General features: G+C 42.4%; 7 protein-coding genes across 10 annotated transcripts; 3 read left to right on the plus strand and 4 right to left on the minus strand.

The window, feature by feature from the left end:
• Nucleotide 1: 1 nt before the first annotated feature.
• Nucleotides 2-2174, minus strand: LOC135350154 (protein FAM76A-like). The gene is made up of 12 exons (XM_064548885.1): nt 2023-2174; nt 1779-1885; nt 1576-1640; nt 1432-1501; nt 1319-1377; nt 1146-1242; nt 907-1097; nt 749-835; nt 625-694; nt 510-572; nt 319-420; nt 2-267 (listed from the first exon to the last, which is right to left on the minus strand). Exons 2-12 carry the CDS (start codon nt 1878-1880, stop codon nt 124-126), a joined length of 1050 nt encoding a protein of 349 aa, XP_064404955.1. The 5' UTR covers nt 1881-1885; nt 2023-2174; the 3' UTR covers nt 2-123.
• On the plus strand, nt 2168-3228 carry LOC135350183 (dynein light chain Tctex-type 1-like). Its single transcript, XM_064548915.1, has 5 exons — nt 2168-2228; nt 2382-2423; nt 2592-2715; nt 2891-2968; nt 3024-3228. The coding sequence occupies exons 1-5, from the start codon at nt 2202-2204 to the stop codon at nt 3092-3094; spliced, it is 342 nt and encodes a 113-aa protein (XP_064404985.1). The 5' UTR covers nt 2168-2201; the 3' UTR covers nt 3095-3228.
• A 37-nt stretch (nt 3229-3265) lies between these two features.
• LOC135350137 (malonyl-CoA decarboxylase, mitochondrial-like) lies at nt 3266-5641 on the minus strand. 4 transcript variants are annotated; one of them, XM_064548860.1, is made up of 9 exons: nt 5496-5641; nt 5229-5423; nt 5032-5181; nt 4839-4979; nt 4250-4576; nt 4118-4196; nt 3922-4071; nt 3641-3800; nt 3266-3509 (listed from the first exon to the last, which is right to left on the minus strand). In XM_064548860.1, the coding sequence occupies exons 1-9, from the start codon at nt 5568-5570 to the stop codon at nt 3266-3268; spliced, it is 1521 nt and encodes a 506-aa protein (XP_064404930.1). In that variant the 5' UTR covers nt 5571-5641. The 4 variants fall into 4 exon arrangements, with proteins under 4 accessions (XP_064404930.1, XP_064404931.1, XP_064404932.1 ...); XM_064548861.1 differs by having other exon boundaries at nt 5229-5420; nt 5496-5636; XM_064548862.1 differs by having other exon boundaries at nt 5485-5628.
• Nucleotides 5642-5668: 27 nt separating this feature from the next.
• On the plus strand, nt 5669-7359 carry LOC135350170 (peroxiredoxin-2-like). The gene is made up of 8 exons (XM_064548902.1): nt 5669-5880; nt 5938-6018; nt 6080-6116; nt 6176-6415; nt 6597-6657; nt 6716-6785; nt 7048-7082; nt 7149-7359. Exons 1-8 carry the CDS (start codon nt 5730-5732, stop codon nt 7245-7247), a joined length of 774 nt encoding a protein of 257 aa, XP_064404972.1. The 5' UTR covers nt 5669-5729; the 3' UTR covers nt 7248-7359.
• Nucleotides 7360-7365: 6 nt separating this feature from the next.
• On the minus strand, nt 7366-11585 carry LOC135350115 (ubiquitin carboxyl-terminal hydrolase 16-like). The gene is made up of 12 exons (XM_064548832.1): nt 11332-11585; nt 11230-11277; nt 11070-11162; nt 10822-10958; nt 10653-10740; nt 10508-10601; nt 9923-10017; nt 9812-9868; nt 9554-9688; nt 8314-9481; nt 8031-8266; nt 7366-7791 (listed from the first exon to the last, which is right to left on the minus strand). Exons 1-12 carry the CDS (start codon nt 11485-11487, stop codon nt 7366-7368), a joined length of 2733 nt encoding a protein of 910 aa, XP_064404902.1. The 5' UTR covers nt 11488-11585.
• A 9-nt stretch (nt 11586-11594) lies between these two features.
• LOC135350164 (uncharacterized) lies at nt 11595-13796 on the plus strand. The gene is made up of 5 exons (XM_064548895.1): nt 11595-11770; nt 11903-12053; nt 12275-12731; nt 12791-12838; nt 13452-13796. The coding sequence occupies exons 2-5, from the start codon at nt 11905-11907 to the stop codon at nt 13665-13667; spliced, it is 870 nt and encodes a 289-aa protein (XP_064404965.1). The 5' UTR covers nt 11595-11770; nt 11903-11904; the 3' UTR covers nt 13668-13796.
• Nucleotides 13664-16511, minus strand: LOC135350134 (uncharacterized). Its single transcript, XM_064548854.1, has 6 exons — nt 15550-16511; nt 15206-15360; nt 14778-14922; nt 14460-14666; nt 14096-14272; nt 13664-13874 (listed from the first exon to the last, which is right to left on the minus strand). Exons 1-6 carry the CDS (start codon nt 16393-16395, stop codon nt 13788-13790), a joined length of 1617 nt encoding a protein of 538 aa, XP_064404924.1. The 5' UTR covers nt 16396-16511; the 3' UTR covers nt 13664-13787.
• Nucleotides 16512-16650: the final 139 nt, after the last annotated feature.

Raw genomic sequence — 16650 nt, forward strand, 5'->3', positions numbered from 1 at the left:
CTTTGGTTCGAAACAACAATAAATTATTATAGTATAATTATAATTATTACGATGATAAAAAATACAGTGCCTGAGTAAAAGTGAGACTTCCATATTCACATTGCTAGAAAAATAAGACATTTGTCAAGAGCTAGAGTTCACTGGTGTGGCAGACAGACTGCTAGTTAGTGATGCAATGATACTATTCTGGGAGGAGACAGCCGTTGAGCTGCTACTTTTCTTTTGGGTAGACTGGGATAGTTGTTTTCTGAGACCTCTGATTTCAGTCTGAGAAGAATGACACATGAATGATATAACTATGGTATGTGATAACCTTACTTGAAGTGTTTCGATAGTTTCTGTGTGCGATTTTTGCTTGTCCTGCAGCTTTATCCGTACTTCTCTGTCTTTCTCTCCCACTTCAGCTCTCAACTGACAAATCTGAAAAGCATGTTTGTTATCAGTCATAGTAGCTGGGTAGTATGGCAACCACAACTACAATCACAGTGTTGTGCAATGCACGTATGTACCTGTTTATCCTTTTCGAGAACAGTCTGTTCTTTCTGTGCCAGTTGCTTTTTCAGGCTAGATATCTACCAAGGGATAAAGATTTAGTAGCTTACAGTTAATAATCATGGTAGTTACCTCGTTTTGAAGCTTTTCAGTTTCGAGCATGTGATTGGAAGAGAGAACCGTGTCCATTGACGGAGAATGACTAACAGAGAATACACTTCATCACACACACACACACACACGAGGTTAAACATACCTTCCGAGTATAGATAGGTGATGAGAGGTTACAGGAGCTGTCTGTGTGGAGCTAAATCTGTCCAGTTTAATCTTCTTGAAAGATGACCTACCAGGGGAGGACGTATGAAGTTAAACAGTGCAAATGATGTACTATTCAGAGAACTTTACAATACTTACTCTCCGTCTTTATCCTTGTCCTTGTGTCTGATGGAGTGCTTGGACTTCACTCTATTGTGCTTAGTACCAGTGGCCGAGGAGTGGGACGAGGTGGAGTTGGAGGTACCCTTTTGTTCTGCAATAGACTTTCTCTTAAACTGAGCCTTCTTAAAGTTTATGGTACAGAGTAGACAGAGAGATTTCCCATCAACCTAAATTAAGAGTAAGAGAGTCAGTGTAATCACTAAACATTAAAGTACCTTTTGTTTAACATCTTCTGGCTTGGCAAACGCACACTTCAGTTTGCAATCTTCACAGGGAATGGGGTTACCGTATTTCTTTTCAGAGCGAGAGCATCTAAGGGTTGGAGAAACAGACCATTAAGTGGTGTAGTACTCAACTTAACCAATGTTGTTGTAAAAAACCTGTTTACCGTGAACACTTCTTCCCAGTGAATGCTGATTGTAGATTGCAAATTGAGCAAAACGAAGGCTAAAAGAGGAAAAATTCATGTTCACATTAGCTCAATAGTTACATTTTGCTCACCGTTCCATGTTCCTTGAATTCCCTAGCACAGTGCTCACATGCTGGCCGACTGTCACCGTCAGTAGAACTTCTGTGAGAAGTTTTCAAGTTGAAGTAACAAACCATAATTATTTATACGCAACACAGAGCATGAACGTAACTCACTTGACTGGATGGAACTCTAGTCTGCAGTACGTACAAGTAACCAAGGGAAACTGCTTCCTACAGCTCTGCAAATTGAAAAACATCACTTTTATGGGATCAAGCACAAGAGATTGTACATTGCATAGTACTAGTGGAGAGTACACAAGGCAACCAAATGCTTCGATCTCTCGTTAAAGGAATATAATTGTATACAAACCACTCACTTTACAGAGTTGCTGGTTGGCTGAGAGATCTTCGAACTTACAGCGTCGATGGCATTTCGTACAGGCAAACAACATTTGACTCTTATCACTGTTGCTGGCCATGGTACCTACAAAGAGAATAGCAAATTAAATGGTATGTTTGTGTGAAAATTAACCACAGGTACAAGTTCATGCAGTCCTACAAGACCACACTCGGGCCTGGATTATAGTATCTAAAGGAGGGCATACAAAAAACAAGACTCACCATATAAATAGTGGGGGCTCTTGAAAAGGACTGAAAGTGAACAAGAAACAAGTTGGGGAGATCGTCAATTCACCAAGTGAACGGAGATACACGGAGCTCATTAGCGGACATTACATCCTGGAAACAAGGAAACAGAGATAAGAGTGAGATAGTGAAGCGTTTGTGAAGAACTGTGTAGAATGGACGACCTGCAAGGATCAGAAGAGGTACGTACACGACTCTTAGTGTTGGCCAATAACCATTGTGTCTAACCATAGTCTATTGTGTGTCTGTAGACTGTAGACTATGTACGGTTGAAATGTGCTGTATACATGTATTTATACGTACAGAATCTAATTATTCATCCCCACTTGTTGTAGACCACCTTTATTGTGGACGAAGTAAAGGGTGTCATCCAAGAGGTGAGAACTACGACAGGTCTTGACAAACTGGTACCAATATTCTAATTAAAGCACATTTTCTTTCGACACCGCCCATTAACATAAACTTTTTATACCACCATCAAAGGGGTTGATCACGATTGTCCACCTTACCGGTATAATAGTTCCCTCTCTCTCTCTCTCTCATAGTCTGTGGAGAATGTGCTGGGAGCTTCAGCCTATCAGAACAACAAGGTTAACCAGTGGACATCCAGTATTGTGGAACATTGCCTCAACCAGCTCACCAAGCTGGGAAAACCGTTCAAGTATATTGGTAAGTGGAGTTTTGAGTGTGAGAAGCACAAATCTTGTTTGATACAGCCCTTCTGTTATGGATTTATAATAATAATTGACTACTGTGCTTGTGAGAGTGTTATAGGCCTTCTAGTACTGTACATGTTCTGTGTATTATTTCATTACGCTTATCCACCTGTTTTCCACACATACAGTAACTAGTGTGATCATGCAAAAGAATGGAGCAGGACTGCACACGGCTAGCTCCTGTTACTGGGACAACTCCACAGACGGTGAGTGCTCTCCTCTCGTTATTGCTAACTGTTTAGTGTGTCACTCGTTACACAGGAAGCTGTACCATAAGATGGGAGAACAAGTCTATGTACTGCATTGTGACTGTCTTTGGACTGGCCATTTAGCTCACACTAACTCACTCTTCACTATGTATACGCATATTCTATTATACAATTTATTTACTATCACCTATTGTGGTGCATTTTATATCATTGGTTGTCTGCTGTTTTAGAAAAACAAAAACAAATAAATAATAAAATGACTTCCAGTAATCGGTAGACACACATTTAAGAAGCCTACAAATGCTCATCCACTAGTTCTGAGCTATTCACTCTACCATGTATTCTATAAGAGTCACTGTTGCTGTTGATGTCGGGCAAGTGGTAGCGATAGTTCACCATTAGTCCGAGTGATCTCTCCAGTCCCCTGAGGCTAGTGTCCCCCAACCAGTTTATCCTCCAGATAGACGCTCCATTTTGTAAGTGAAAGTGAGCCACAGGGTCCAATGCATTTCCTCTACGCTTCTCGAGAGCAAGATACCTGAACACAATGGATGAAACACAATATTAAAGGGTGGTATATATATAGTAAGTAGGTCCAAATACACACACACACACACACACACACACACAATTTAATAGTATTAAACCACACAATGAGTTAGTGAATACCTTGAACACAACGAGAGAAGAGGTTGCTTGATAGCCTGGGCAACTGGTCCGTTGCCCTGTGAGGCCCATCCAGTGGTGGCCATGGCTATCCTCAGTGCCTCAGTAGGGCTAGCAACCTCGGGGAGAATGCTGTCCCCACCTCTCACCTCCTCTCCCACTCCTGAATACACAAAGACACGTAAAAATATCCACATATAGTTATAATAAAAACCCTTCGAATATCTTAAGCAACTGTAGTGTGTGAGAAACCCTTTACCGCTATAGAGCACTACCTGGCTTACCATTATCCCTGAGGTGAGACTCCACCCACTTTCTGAATCCAGGGATGGGTGAGAGGGTGACAAAGTTTGTGAGCTGATGGGGGAACTCTCTCTGGAGGTGGTCCACTGCTCTCCTTATAAGGAAGTTGCCCAGCTCCACTCCAGACAAACCTAAGCTTGGTGTATAAATTGCTATACATTACAAATTCAAATGTACCTTTCTGAGTAGCTGATATTGAATAGAAAATGGCATTACTAATATCCGTGTCTTTCTGCGATGTCCTGTCCAAAAGTTCCTATAATCCATAAGAGGATGTGAAACATTTCCCACAATACGTTTACCTAGTACCTGAATACTGCTGGATGGTTCTGAGGTGAGAGCAACGTGCAGCACAACGATGGGCTCTCGAGGGATAGCCTTGTGTGTGAAGATGAAGCAACGTCTGTTAGAGCCGACCCTGTGCTTGAGGTCCTTCCAATGCCTCAGTCTGTGCACAGCCTCGTAGTCACTGATCTTCTCCAGAATGTCACAGGGAGATTCCCAGGTGATGTGTTGGAGCTCCATTAGCTGAGGAGTGAACCACTCGCTCAGGGTCTCCCTCAATCGTGTGTCTAGCTCTGAAAGGAGGAACGTTGAGCTGCCAGGAGCTGCACTCTGTTTACTCTTCAGGATCTCCTGTATCAAGAATACAATCCCTTCACTAAAAAGGGGAGCCACACCTAACATGTAAATGTAGCTACACAAGGGGCTATCTGCAAGCAACTGTGGTGGTCAAACACATAATAGAAACAGCTACAAGAAATCTCACAAGCCCGCAACAAGGTATCAATCGCACAGTTATTTAAAAGACATCTTGAAATTGTGAAAATGCACAATTCTAACTAAAAGTTACGAGCACTCATAGTTAGCCATCAAAATAGGCCCACTTCTAACTCACAAGCAGGTCTCCTCTGAGGTCCACTAGGAACTTGATTCCACCTTCCACTCTGGCAATGTGAGAGAAGAGCTCACCGTAGAACGGAGTGAGGGTTTGTCTCAGACTAGACCCAGACATTAAGAGAGTGCTGTCACTTCTTTGCTATAAGCATGTAACATAACTATCAGTAGTCAGAAAAGTACCAAGACCTTACATTAGCATGCAGATCCACAAACTTTTGAGCTTTCGTAGTGATTCTCTCATGGTCAACTCCCAGGTCACCAGCTATAACTGATAGGAACAGCTTCTTGCTCTCCATGTTGCCCAGGCAATGGTAGTAGTCAATCATATTATTGGCGATAGTCTATACAAAATGAATATTACTTGTGGTTTTTATACAAACGAAATTACCTCAGGAGCCACACCTTCCTCGTTATTAAGACCCATCCAATGGACAAGATCATTGCGAGCTGCGTTCAGAGCTGACAGGGAGTCAGGACCCAATCCCAGACCATCTCTTATCTTAGCAGTGTGGGAGAGCTGGGAGGAGAGTCTAGTGAAGAATGGTCCCTCAAGGTAGACATTGGAGGAATATCGCACAGACTGCTGTGAGCGTGAGTGGAGTGTCAGGTTAATATAAAATGATTGATAAATAGACCTCACTCACCTCTCACTCACCTTTATCAAGAAAGAAAATGTGTTATCCTTTTTAGTGAGCCACACAAGCCTTCTGCAGCTCCTAACAAAAGCCATTCTCTTCTTTCTTGATCAACTGTGTTTTTGTCACACTTAAAAATATTGACCCTTTACCAGTGAGAGTTAGTCCTATCCATTATTCACATGCTAATGTATCGCGCATTACCAATTATTATATTGTTTGAGCAGGTGTAGATACGGTTGAGTGATCACAAAATGAAGTTTGAACTATTCTTCTTGAGTGTGGTGTGTCTGCTCAAAGGAACAGCATCTCAGTTGGACCAATGTCAGGTCTACTATGGAGGGATGGTGTTTCCTGATGGAAGGAGATCCATGGAGCATGGCATTCACTTGAGCAAGACTCAGAGTAAGTACATGCATATTCTGCAGTGAGATAATGAATATTTTGTCTTCATTACATTAGTAACTAAGCCAGCCCCTGACTGGAATGGAACTGCTGTACTGAATGGAGAATTCATTGAGATGAAGTTATCAGATTTCAAAGGTGTGTGCAACTACTACCTCCGGTAGTGTATATCGATACCTCTTTCTTTGTCACACTACAGGAAAGTACTTGGTGTTCTTCTTTTACCCTCTCGACTTGTAAGTGTATACAGTATCAATGTCCCTGTCATTCAGCTTATTGCTCCCCCTCCACCCAGCACCTTCGTGTGCCCCACTGAGATCCTGGCTTTCAGTGATCGTATTGATGAATTTAAAGCCCTGAACACTGAAGTTGTGGGCTGCTCTGTGGACTCCAAGTACACTCATTTTGCGTGGATAGCTACCCCTCGAAATGAAGGGGGATTGTCTGACCTCAAGATCCCGCTGCTCTCCGATCTCACGAAACAGATCTCCCGTGACTACGGAGTGCTGCTAGACGATGTTGGCCACGCACTCAGGTAGGGTTGTCTGTCTGTATGCTGCTTTCAGTGATACCTCTGTGACCATTGTAACGGTACTGAAATGTTTAGACTATGGTAACACTTTTGTGGTTGTGAATATACATCACTTGTGTTTAGTGAGGGAAGTGTCACAACACTGTCTCGTATGGTACAGTACTTTATGCTTTTGTCTATACAGAGGTTTGTTTATCATTGACGCTAAAGGAATTCTGAGGCAGATCACAATGAATGACCTCCCAGTAAGTTGGTTGTCACCATAGTGAGCTTTTGGTTGATTGACTGTGTTTACCCGTGCAGGTCGGTCGGTCAGTAGATGAAACGCTTCGTCTGGTGCAAGCATTTCAATACACTGATCAGAGAGGAGAAGGTCTAAATATGTGTAACTAACTGAATAGTCCTTACCAGCCTAACACACGTACATGTAGATATAATCTAATACTTGGAAGCCATTGTCTCTTACAAAATGAATACTTAGTAACAACGCAATCTCACGTTAACAAGCTGAGCATTATGTAACAGTTTTACGAAAGGCCTATTGACCCCCCCCCCCCACACACACACACACACACACACACACACACACACACACACACACACACACACACACACACACACACACACACATGCAGTATGCCCAGCTGGCTGGAAACCTGGTGAGAAGACGGTAAGTATACGAAACTACTGTTTTAATAGCAGGCTTAAGAAATGTTCAACCCTCATCCTCCTACAGATAAAACCTGACCCTGTGGCTAAGAAAGAATACTTCTCTCAAGCGTTCTGTGAGAACCCAGAGCAGACCACTACCAAGAAAGAGAAGAAAGAGAATTAAATATTCATTATTATCATTTCCACATGTTGATAGGTTGTTATAATTATACCATAATTATTTGAAACTGTTTATCGATAAAAATGATTATATCAGAAATACATTTATTATTATATTCAAATTAAATTCGAGGAAGTTTCTCATAAAACAATAAATAAGCCTGACTCTTCATGACCTCACTCTCGGAGGCTGTTCTCACATGACTGTCACTAATGTAATACCACTGTCCTTTGGTGGATGAAAGATCAAAGTTCAGAGTACATTTGGGGTCAGCTATACACGCTCCACTGCTGTGTACAGCATCATCATCAGATTCAGTAAGGGGGCTTGATGCACTTGCTGCATTGCAGTCTTCAGTAGTAGTTGGGTTGACGGGTGAGTTTTCTTTAATAGGAAGGTCCTTGGCACTGCTTGGGTTGGTGATCTTTGGAGGTGTGCGTAGCTTGACGTAGGCGACGTAGTGTCCACCTTGCATGCTTCCACTGTGTTCCACAATGCCATACAGAGAGTAGAGGAGTTCACTGGAGGGAGCCCCGTCTGTATCAACCTGTGTGTGTGTGTGTGTGTGTGTGTGTGTGTGTGTGCGTGTGCGTGTTGATGGAGAAGAACGTACTGTATCAGCTAGATTGTATGTGTACCTAACACTATTATATCCATAGCCTAAGGTTCTAACTTTAGCTCTACATTACAAGTACATGCATGCCCAGGGGAATTATACATGTAATATACACGACTGTACGCCCACTATCACTCAACATAAATCAATAACAAAGCATGTACCCTCACCTGACCAGTACCCACACAGAATGGACTCATATCGAGCAGAGCTGGGAAGGAGACGTACTTGTTGTTCTTCTGCAGACGGCGGCCATGTTGTATGAACCTCTTCAAGTGGAGGGTGAGAATGGGAGGGACCTTCTCTACCAGCATCTGTTTGGTGGCCTCACAAAATGCAATACTAGACATCGGCGTTGGCTTGGGTTTGGGCAGCTCATCTTCACTGCTCTCCTCGTTGTCAGCATCTATGGAAGGAGGTTAAATGATATAATAATGGCTTAAGATCCATTACCTGCACTTTGTTCAAAGCTGTCTTCATTCCCGTGAGCACTGACATCGTCAACTGAATGGGAAGAGTCTGCTCGGCCATTGTTGTCCTCCTTGCCTCGAGAGTCAGTATCCTCTTGACATTCATCATCAACCACAATGTCGGTCACAGCTGTACTATCATCTTCAGCTGGGAACAAGTCATCAGCAAAGTCTGCAACAACATCGTTACCTTCAGAAACTGAGGATTGTTGATTAGACAACTTGTTAGTGATAGTGACATCTTCCTGAGTTTTCTCTTCAGTGTCCACTTTGACTTCACATGTATCTCGAGAATTGGAATCAGAAGGGACATCCTCTTCAATAGCTTTGTCATCCATAGCTTCATTTTTGGTAGCTTCCTCTTCTTTAGGTGGGCTGTTGGAATCAGTAATCTCGGATTGACCTTCGTACTTCAGCTTTGTGCACACGACACACGCAAACTTGTTGGCTCCCGTCAATTGCTCTGGAGTGGAAAACTTCTTTAGAGAGGCCTCTAGTGAGTCCGGGTCGACATTGAGAGATTTAAAACGTCGTACAAGCGACTCAGGCTCTGGGCCTGCAGCGAGAGAGGTTGTATTAGACTCAACGTTAGGGGACGAAACTGCTTGTACTGGTTCACTTTCTTCGATTGCCTGAGCTGTTTCGATATTGGCAGTTTCTTGTTGTTCCATTGTTTCCTCTAAGTTGCTAGTACATTCACTATCTGCGGTGGTAATAAGTCCGAGGTCATTTCCTCCCTCCCGTGGTTCACTCATAGAGTTGGTATCCAGCACTGGACCATCAGCTGCATAGCCGTCCACATCATGACGTGTCATGTTCATGTTTGAGCTGTCTGTTTCTGCCACTGGTTGGTCGATGGAAACAGTTGTAGGGATTTCTGTGTTCAACGTACTGTCGACTGATACGCCGTCTTGTTTAATATCGGTTGTTTCTGAATCTTTATCTAGGCCTTCACTTTCTTTTGGAGCAGCATCTTCTAGCTCCTTCACATTCGTTTGTTCTTGATTAACAGAGCTCTCTTGTGCATCGACCGTCGGGAGGTTCTCCACACTCAGGCTGTGCTCAGTAGGCGATGAGGGACGATTCTCACTCAAAAACTTGTTGAGGCTTTTTTTGCTAGCCGTTCTTGTAGCTTTCCTAGCTTGCTTCTCCTGCATAAATAATTTACCGTGTGAATAATTATGACGTACGTATGTGTTCACATATAATATAAGAATTCTTGCCATTTTTTTGAGCTGGTGCTTTGAGAGCTCAGGACGAGGTTTTGGTGCTGAAACCTTCCCGGGGTTGGGGTCTGCCTTCTTCTTGGACTTGCTCCTAGTCTGGTAACCCACCGGAGAGAAATCATTAGACATGCTCTGTGGAGATAATGATTATAATATAAATTTTACACAGTAAAATCAGTGTTTTTGTGTTGTGATTTCATCAAACTGCAACCACGAAGATATTATCCACGAAATGTCTTAACTACGAGTGCTGACCTTGTCGTTGGTAATAGGCAGGGATAGGTCAAGGAAGGTTTCATGCATCGTTGACTTCTGAAAAGGCATATACATTAACGGTACCAATCAGTACAGTTTTCCAGTACTCACATTTTCGCATTCATTGCAAACTACTGTGCTTGTCAGAACACCCCCAAAAGCACTGTCCACAAAGGTGGTCTGAAGATGAGCCTGAAGACCGTATGCTGTGACAACAATTGAAATTAAGACAGATAATTATAGCTTACCATGTGGCTTAATATATAATAACTACACTGCTACCTCCCACCATGTCCCCATCCCCCGTTTAATCAATGGGTCGGAAACCCTTTTAGCTGCTATAACTTAAATTAAAAGGATCCAATTTCAACGATTTTTTGATTTTCTGAAAGCTTAGAAAGAGACCTTTCAAATGATGTGTTTAAAACAAAAATTTGGCTGAGGCCATAATTTGTCATTTTTTGCCTTGGACCATGGGCTATAATAATCCATGGTGTTTGGGCCAAAATTGGCAAATTCTTTCATCTCTCAAATATGAACATTGATGATACCATTTGAAAGGTCTCTTTCTAAGGTTTCAGAAAATCAGAAAATCATTGAAATTGATAACACAGAATTCAAGTTATGGCAGCTGAAAGAGTGTCCGAACCGTTGATTAAACAGGAGATGATATTTAATCCCCAGTGAAGAGCGTACCTCTAATATCTGCCCGGTCAGAATCAGTGAGATGCTCTTTCTTGTTCTTGGTACCCGCAACGTTATACGAAGTTAGTATGGCCCTCTTGATCCTCTGTGTGTGAATATGTGTTAAAATAATCATCACCATCTCCAACTTTCTTACCGTAATTTCCTCAGAACGCAGAGCATCCAAGAGGCACCTGAGCAGTTCCTGGCTGTCCTGTTGGTGATAGCCAGAGAATCTTGGAGCTCTGAGCACAGAAATACAAATGCTAGCCACAATTCCAACACTATGGAGAGTGTGCCAATGCATATACAGTAATTATACTGACTTTTTGCTAATCTCACTGAAGACTGGCTGTGGGTTGAGCACTCTCCCTCCAGTCTGCATCTGAGAGAGGAAGGAGGAGAGCTTCCCTGTCAGCTGCCCCAAACCACCCTCCACAGTCAGCTGGCGTGAACATGGCTCCTAGTATAGGCAAAGTGAAAAATATTGGTATAAATGACAAACTTCACAGAATGTATAATTATTATAGAAGCAAAGATGAAATTGATCAGTATACAGATCTTTGAAACTTACTCCCATTCCAGTTAACTTGATCTCCATTGTGTATGTTGGTTTGGCTAACAGGCTACCCAGCTCAGCACGAAAGTAATGAGACTGTCCAAGGTTCTGTGAACAGAGTGGAGGTATAGGTAACCATGACCTGTATGCAGTCACTGTAGGCATAGCTACGTACCTGCATCACTGAGTTGAAGAAACAAGTGTTGCCCAGATTCGATAAGCCCTGTACAGATGGATATGTCACAATTATAGTAGACACGGTTTATATTTTGCTTACGGGTACAGGGAGGCTCTTCCCAGATCGTCCCTTCAGCACAACTGTCTCACTGAACTCTGGCTCAGCCTGGCCCTTGTTCCCTTTCCTGTGCTGCCCACTCTGTTTTGGCTTACCCAGGCCTGCTTTATTTGCTCTCTTCTTGCCCTTGCCACCCATGGCTTTTTAGTAGTATACCTTTTCGATTCCAAGAATCCTCTGTTTCCAAGATTCCTCTGTATGCCATGTGACAACACAACTTGCTCAATCAGCACAAATTAGCTTGCTGAATCAGCACAAATCTATTGTGTACTGTCTGTTGTCTCACCAGAATGCTCCACGTCAGCTAGCTGGCTAAGGATTTCTGCCACTAGAGCTAGAGAGACAGATCCCTTGCTGAAGTGATGCCTGACTGCTTCATAATTATAATATAGTAAAAGCAGGTTGCATTAATTGAAAATTGGTGAGACTATAAAATTTAATAGTGATTTCTAGTCTTGTTTATAATTAAAATCTATACATGTAGTGTAAAAACAATTTGGAAAATGTTGTTATTTAATAATAATTATACCTTATTTTCATTAATTTAATGCAGGCATGAACCCGACAATTGTGCTAGTGTTGCTCCTGCTTGCGGTTCCCCTCCAACTGTTTTTCAACCACTACCTTGAGCAGGGCTACTCCGCAGGCTCAGTGGAGGGCGACCATGATGGCCTCGATGGAGCTAGGCTCAATGCCTTACAGAGGTGAGTGAAAGTATACTATAATACATTTTATGGAAGCGAAGCTAACTAAAATTTGATTGACACAACAAACTGATTATATACTGTATGTCACGCCCCCTCACTATCGGGTACAAGGTACAGGGGGAGGGGCTGCTCTGTATGTGCCAAGGGGCCCGGCTACAGCTATGACATTACTCATCTAGAATAACAATTATGCACAAATACCTTCACCCCTCTTTCAGGCTTGGTTCATCAGTGGTGAGTCTCAAGCATCAGTTTGGAGCCACTATCAGACACTACTCCTCTTGGAAGAACCTCAGAGAACTGTTTGTCATTCCCCGGAGGAAGAAAGCAAAGAAAACTGAAGCTATCCACATCAGTACATTCAAGTCAGAGAGCGGCAATAAGAAGATTAAAATTGTGACATCCAACAAACAGTCAGCTACTAAAACAAAGCCAAGTACCTCGTCACAAAGTAATACCAAGTCCAATACTTTAAAAAAGAAAGAACCAAAAGAAGCACCTACTTCTAAAGCCAAAGAGGTTGAGGAGTACATGATGAGAGAGGTCTACTTTGCACAGTCGAAAGAGCCACGAACCAAACGTCCTTCTAACGTCCACTTTGTTGTCGGGCAAGTTGTCAAGCACAAGATGGATGGCTACCATGGTGTCATCATTGGGTGGGACCCTGTGGCAAAGGTGTGTGTGTGTGTGTGTATTGTGTGGTATGTGTGACTAATCACATGATACCTTTACAGGCTCCTGATTGGTGGATTGAGAGATTCTACGCCAAAGACAGAATAGAGGTATATACCTTCTTATATTTCATTGCTAGATTATGCTCCATACAAAAAATTAGCTCAGCTATATAATTACATATGGGCCACGGTTGAAATCTTTCAACAGCCGTAACTTCAGTACAATTGATTCAATTTCAAAAATGTTATATATAGTTTTTCTGAAAGCTAGAAAGATACCTTTTAAGTGATGTGTTTAAATCCACAATTTTGTTTGAGCCATAATTTGTCATTTTTCGGCCTCGGACCATGGTTTGCCAAAACATTTTATCTCTCAAATATGAACTTTGATGACACCGTTTGAAAGGTATCTTTCTAAGCTTTCATAAAATCATAAAATCGTTGAAATTGAACACACGGAATTCAAGTTGTGACAGCTGAAAGAGTCCCAGAACCACTGTTCAACAGCTTGTAACTTTAGTAACATATCAATTTCTTCCCCCGATTTTCTGTAAGCTTAGAAATATATCTTTCAAATTATGTGTTTAAATACAATTTCTTTGGGGCTACGTGTATAATTAAAATTTTTGGACCTTGGACCACGGGCTATTCCATTGCATGTTACTTTTTCATTTACCGCCCCCTCATACAGACAATTTACCTTGCCCATCCCTCCATGCAGCATTTGATAACCACCCCCCACTACCATATCCTGGCTGATTCCAACTATGATGCCTCTGGCACCCCCTATCATTACATTCCGACCGAGGACCTGGAGGCAGCTGCAGGTACCAACCTACAGATCTCTGCTCCTGAAGTGGACAACTTCTTTGAAGGATTTAAAAACGGGAAACACATCCCAAGACCGTGGCTCAAAGACAGATACCCTCTTGATTAACCGTTTAAACATGTATATCAGAATATCACACGTCACGTTATCAATGTCATTATTACACTTTTTTGTTGATATGAGCATATTGAGCATACAAAAAGTACAATGAAATGAAAATAGTTTTTGCTATGGCAACGGAGTGTTCTGTGAGAATGGGTGTGCAATGAGTTCGTTAACAGTGGGCCTCTCCTTCGGGTGTCTACGGAGACATTTCTGTAGCAACAATAAAAGAAGCAGTTTATAAATTGTGATGAATTTCGTGCATCAATCTCATGACAACAGACATTCTAAAACTACATACATGTATTAATTATAGACATAATAATTATTATAGTATATACATTTCACTGCATCACCAGAGGAGATACACTCCACACTAGGGACACCATAATAATTAAAGGCACAAATAAAACCCTAATTTCTATTTCCCATGCCTTCATGATATCGATGGCTGCCTTGTTCTCAATGTGTGGGAAATAGACGGCCTCATTCGGTGAGACTATGGCATTCCATTTGTTGAGTTGTCCTTTGATGTGTTCAAATGGCGTCCTCCCGTAGATCATGAGATAAAGGATGCACCCTAGCGACCACACATCACTCGCCCTACCAACCTGCAATCAGTGTACTGTTACATATAGGTCAATAATGATACAGCATAGAGAGATACATACCGCAACCATCCATACAAGTATCTACACATGTACGGAGTACAAATAATTTTAAGTGTAGATTAGTCAAAAATCCTATTGTACTTGTCTCACACAAAAAGACAAAATAGGGCATGTACTGAGACTACACCTTGTAGCAGTCTTTTCCCTCGTTTATTTGAATGGTCTCAGGAGACATGTAGTTGCTGGTACCACATCGCATGTCTCTCTCAAAGCTCGTCTGTTCTGTCTCTATTCGTTTAGATATCCCAAAGTCAATCAGTCTCAGCTCAGCACCAATCAGGACAAAGTTAGCAGGTTTGAGATCGTTGTGCACCACCCCCTCCTCGTGGATCACCTGAGTGTCACATGATATCACTATACAGTACAAGTCAAAGGTATTATAGGTAATCCAATAAGCTCACTTTAGCAAACATTCTCATGGCATAATTATTGAAAACCTGCGTACCTTTACTGCTAAAAGCATTTGGCTCCAGAAGTAGAGCACGTTGATCATGTGGTTGCTTCGGTTCCATTTCTTGATAACTGCATTCAGGTCCATCTCAGCGTATTCCAGTAACAGATACAGGACACCTTCTTGCTTGTTGTAATCACTGGGAGGAGGATAACGTAGGCACCTTGAGTACATGCCGCCAATGCAAAGCATCTATCCACAATGACATGTGAATCAAGTTAGCCACAAATTAAATATCAAAAATGTCAGAGAAAAGTAACATTTGTGAAAGGGATGGTTAATATGAGCTCCCAATGTTAAAGGTATAATTAGAGTAGATCTATATTTGTATATAGGCATGGGGGGCCAGAGGGTATGTGGTATCACTAGAATGTACAAGTGTAGGCCTATAAGGAGTGTGATGGTCCAACAAGGTGACTCACTAGTTGTGTAGGGTGATGATCTCTGGTCTAATGCTGAGTCGTTTGAGCAGCTTGATCTCATTGATGAATACTTCCTTGATCACCGGATCAACGTGCTTGATATAGACCTCCTTGAGGGCGTACATTTGAAAATCCTCACCAATCACCTTAAAAACCTACGTATTAGAATGAGAACATACATGTATACTTTATAGGGAAATCATACTCTCATTCACCATACACCATACACCATACACCATACACCATACATACATACATACATACACACATACACACATCGTTTTTTCCTCTTTTCTAGTGCACAGTTACATGCCAGTCCACCAGAAGCCATAAGGCTAGCTCACCTTACTGGATCCACCTGTTCCCAGAACGCACACCTTTGTGAAGGTGCGTCCACACATGACAAATACTCCAGAGTCAAGGCTCCCAGTAGTACTGGTCTTCCTCTCAGACAATATGGGGGGCTTCATGGGGGGTCTACCAGTAGCTGGGGTCACATGACGGCATTCCTCCTGGGTGGCCGTCGAGCTCAGGTGTTGAGGTACAGATACGTTACGGTGGATAGAGGTGGATTGAGGTTCTGGTTTAATTGTGCCCTGGACAGGTGTTGGGGGTTTGGAGCTGTGCACATGAAGATTGTTGTGTGTGCGTCCACAGCTCAGGGGGTTTGATACAGGGAAAGTGGAGGAAGGGGTGGTCCTAATGTCTTGTTTGCTCTGCTCTGCTTTCATTGTTCCACGATCGTGTAGACTGGGGAACACACAACTTGGTGTAGTGTTTGCCACACTGTGAAGGGGCTCACGTGTAGAGCTAGAGGTGGTTGGAGTAGGGAGGGGTTTGGGCATCTGGTCGTGAAGGAGTTCACGTGTACGTGTGGAGTTGGAGGTGGTAGTAGGGAGGGGCTTGGACGTCTGGTCGTGAAGGGGTTCACGTGTAGAGGTGTTTGGAGTAGGGAGGGGCTTGGGTGTCTGGTCTCTGTTCTTCCGTGCAGGGAGGTCTATTCTGATTGTACTGCTGTTACGTTCCGTCTTACTTCTGACTGCATATAGGACTTGTGATGATTTCTTCTGATCTGAGGATTCATTAGGTGTTGGCTTGACGTCAGGTTCATGTGAAGTTTCATTAAAATCCACATCTCGGAGAGGTAGCCGACCAATGAGTTTATTTACCGATCTCTTCTTACAAAACATCTTTCACACTGTAGTTCTATAATGCTAGTTAGAGCTAAATCTCGACTTGACTACTGTACTAATATTACATGCTCTGTTTCAAACTAACTTATCAAAGGTCAAAGTTCATGGCGCATGCGCGTCTGACACTTACATCTATTCCAGGCACGGTTCTGTACAACTCCCCACTACATCATACAACACAACTGGTCTATAGATCAAGATACATATCAAATTACATCCACATTCCTTTGACTTCCCACCACTGCATTAATA

The sequence above is a fragment of the Halichondria panicea genome, chromosome 16, assembly GCF_963675165.1.
Source record: "Halichondria panicea chromosome 16, odHalPani1.1, whole genome shotgun sequence".
NCBI classification, from domain to species: domain Eukaryota; kingdom Metazoa; phylum Porifera; class Demospongiae; order Suberitida; family Halichondriidae; genus Halichondria; species Halichondria panicea.

Bases quoted from the DNA above. Each gene is read 5' to 3' on its own strand.
- LOC135350164 (XM_064548895.1), top strand. From the start codon at position 11,905: ATGAACCCGACAATTGTGCTAGTGTTGCTCCTGCTTGCGGTTCCCCTC. The intron at 12,732-12,790 runs GTGTGTGTGTGT...ATACCTTTACAG, and splicing joins GGTGGGACCCTGTGGCAAAG to GCTCCTGATTGGTGGATTGA. The intron at 12,839-13,451 runs GTATATACCTTC...CCCTCCATGCAG, and splicing joins ACGCCAAAGACAGAATAGAG to CATTTGATAACCACCCCCCA.
- LOC135350170 (XM_064548902.1), top strand. From the start codon at position 5,730: ATGAAGTTTGAACTATTCTTCTTGAGTGTGGTGTGTCTGCTCAAAGGA. The intron at 5,881-5,937 runs GTAAGTACATGC...TCATTACATTAG, and splicing joins TCACTTGAGCAAGACTCAGA to TAACTAAGCCAGCCCCTGAC. The intron at 6,117-6,175 runs GTAAGTGTATAC...CCCTCCACCCAG, and splicing joins TTCTTTTACCCTCTCGACTT to CACCTTCGTGTGCCCCACTG.
- LOC135350183 (XM_064548915.1), top strand. From the start codon at position 2,202: ATGGACGACCTGCAAGGATCAGAAGAG. The intron at 2,229-2,381 runs GTACGTACACGA...CACTTGTTGTAG, and splicing joins ACCTGCAAGGATCAGAAGAG to ACCACCTTTATTGTGGACGA. The intron at 2,424-2,591 runs GTGAGAACTACG...TCTCTCTCATAG, and splicing joins TAAAGGGTGTCATCCAAGAG to TCTGTGGAGAATGTGCTGGG.
- LOC135350115 (XM_064548832.1), bottom strand. From the start codon at position 11,487: ATGGGTGGCAAGGGCAAGAAGAGAGCAAATAAAGCAGGCCTGGGTAAG. The intron at 10,018-10,507 runs GTACGCTCTTCA...TTGTTGTCACAG, and splicing joins TGACCGGGCAGATATTAGAG to CATACGGTCTTCAGGCTCAT. The intron at 9,482-9,553 runs GCAAGAATTCTT...TTATTTATGCAG, and splicing joins AGCACCAGCTCAAAAAAATG to GAGAAGCAAGCTAGGAAAGC.
- LOC135350154 (XM_064548885.1), bottom strand. From the start codon at position 1,880: ATGGCCAGCAACAGTGATAAGAGTCAAATGTTGTTTGCCTGTACGAAA. The intron at 1,243-1,318 runs GTAAACAGGTTT...TCCAACCCTTAG, and splicing joins ACTGGGAAGAAGTGTTCACG to ATGCTCTCGCTCTGAAAAGA. The intron at 695-748 runs GTATGTTTAACC...ATTCTCTGTTAG, and splicing joins CACCTATCTATACTCGGAAG to TCATTCTCCGTCAATGGACA.
- LOC135350134 (XM_064548854.1), bottom strand. From the start codon at position 16,395: ATGTTTTGTAAGAAGAGATCGGTAAATAAACTCATTGGTCGGCTACCT. The intron at 14,273-14,459 runs GTGTAGTCTCAG...CACTGATTGCAG, and splicing joins AGGGAAAAGACTGCTACAAG to GTTGGTAGGGCGAGTGATGT. The intron at 13,875-14,095 runs GCATGGGAAATA...TTGTTGCTACAG, and splicing joins CAGCCATCGATATCATGAAG to AAATGTCTCCGTAGACACCC.
- LOC135350137 (XM_064548860.1), bottom strand. From the start codon at position 5,570: ATGGCTTTTGTTAGGAGCTGCAGAAGGCTTGTGTGGCTCACTAAAAAG. The intron at 5,424-5,495 runs GTGAGTGAGAGG...TCACGCTCACAG, and splicing joins CATTTTCTTTCTTGATAAAG to CAGTCTGTGCGATATTCCTC. The intron at 4,577-4,838 runs GTGAGTTAGAAG...TTCTTGATACAG, and splicing joins ACCTCAGAGGAGACCTGCTT to GAGATCCTGAAGAGTAAACA.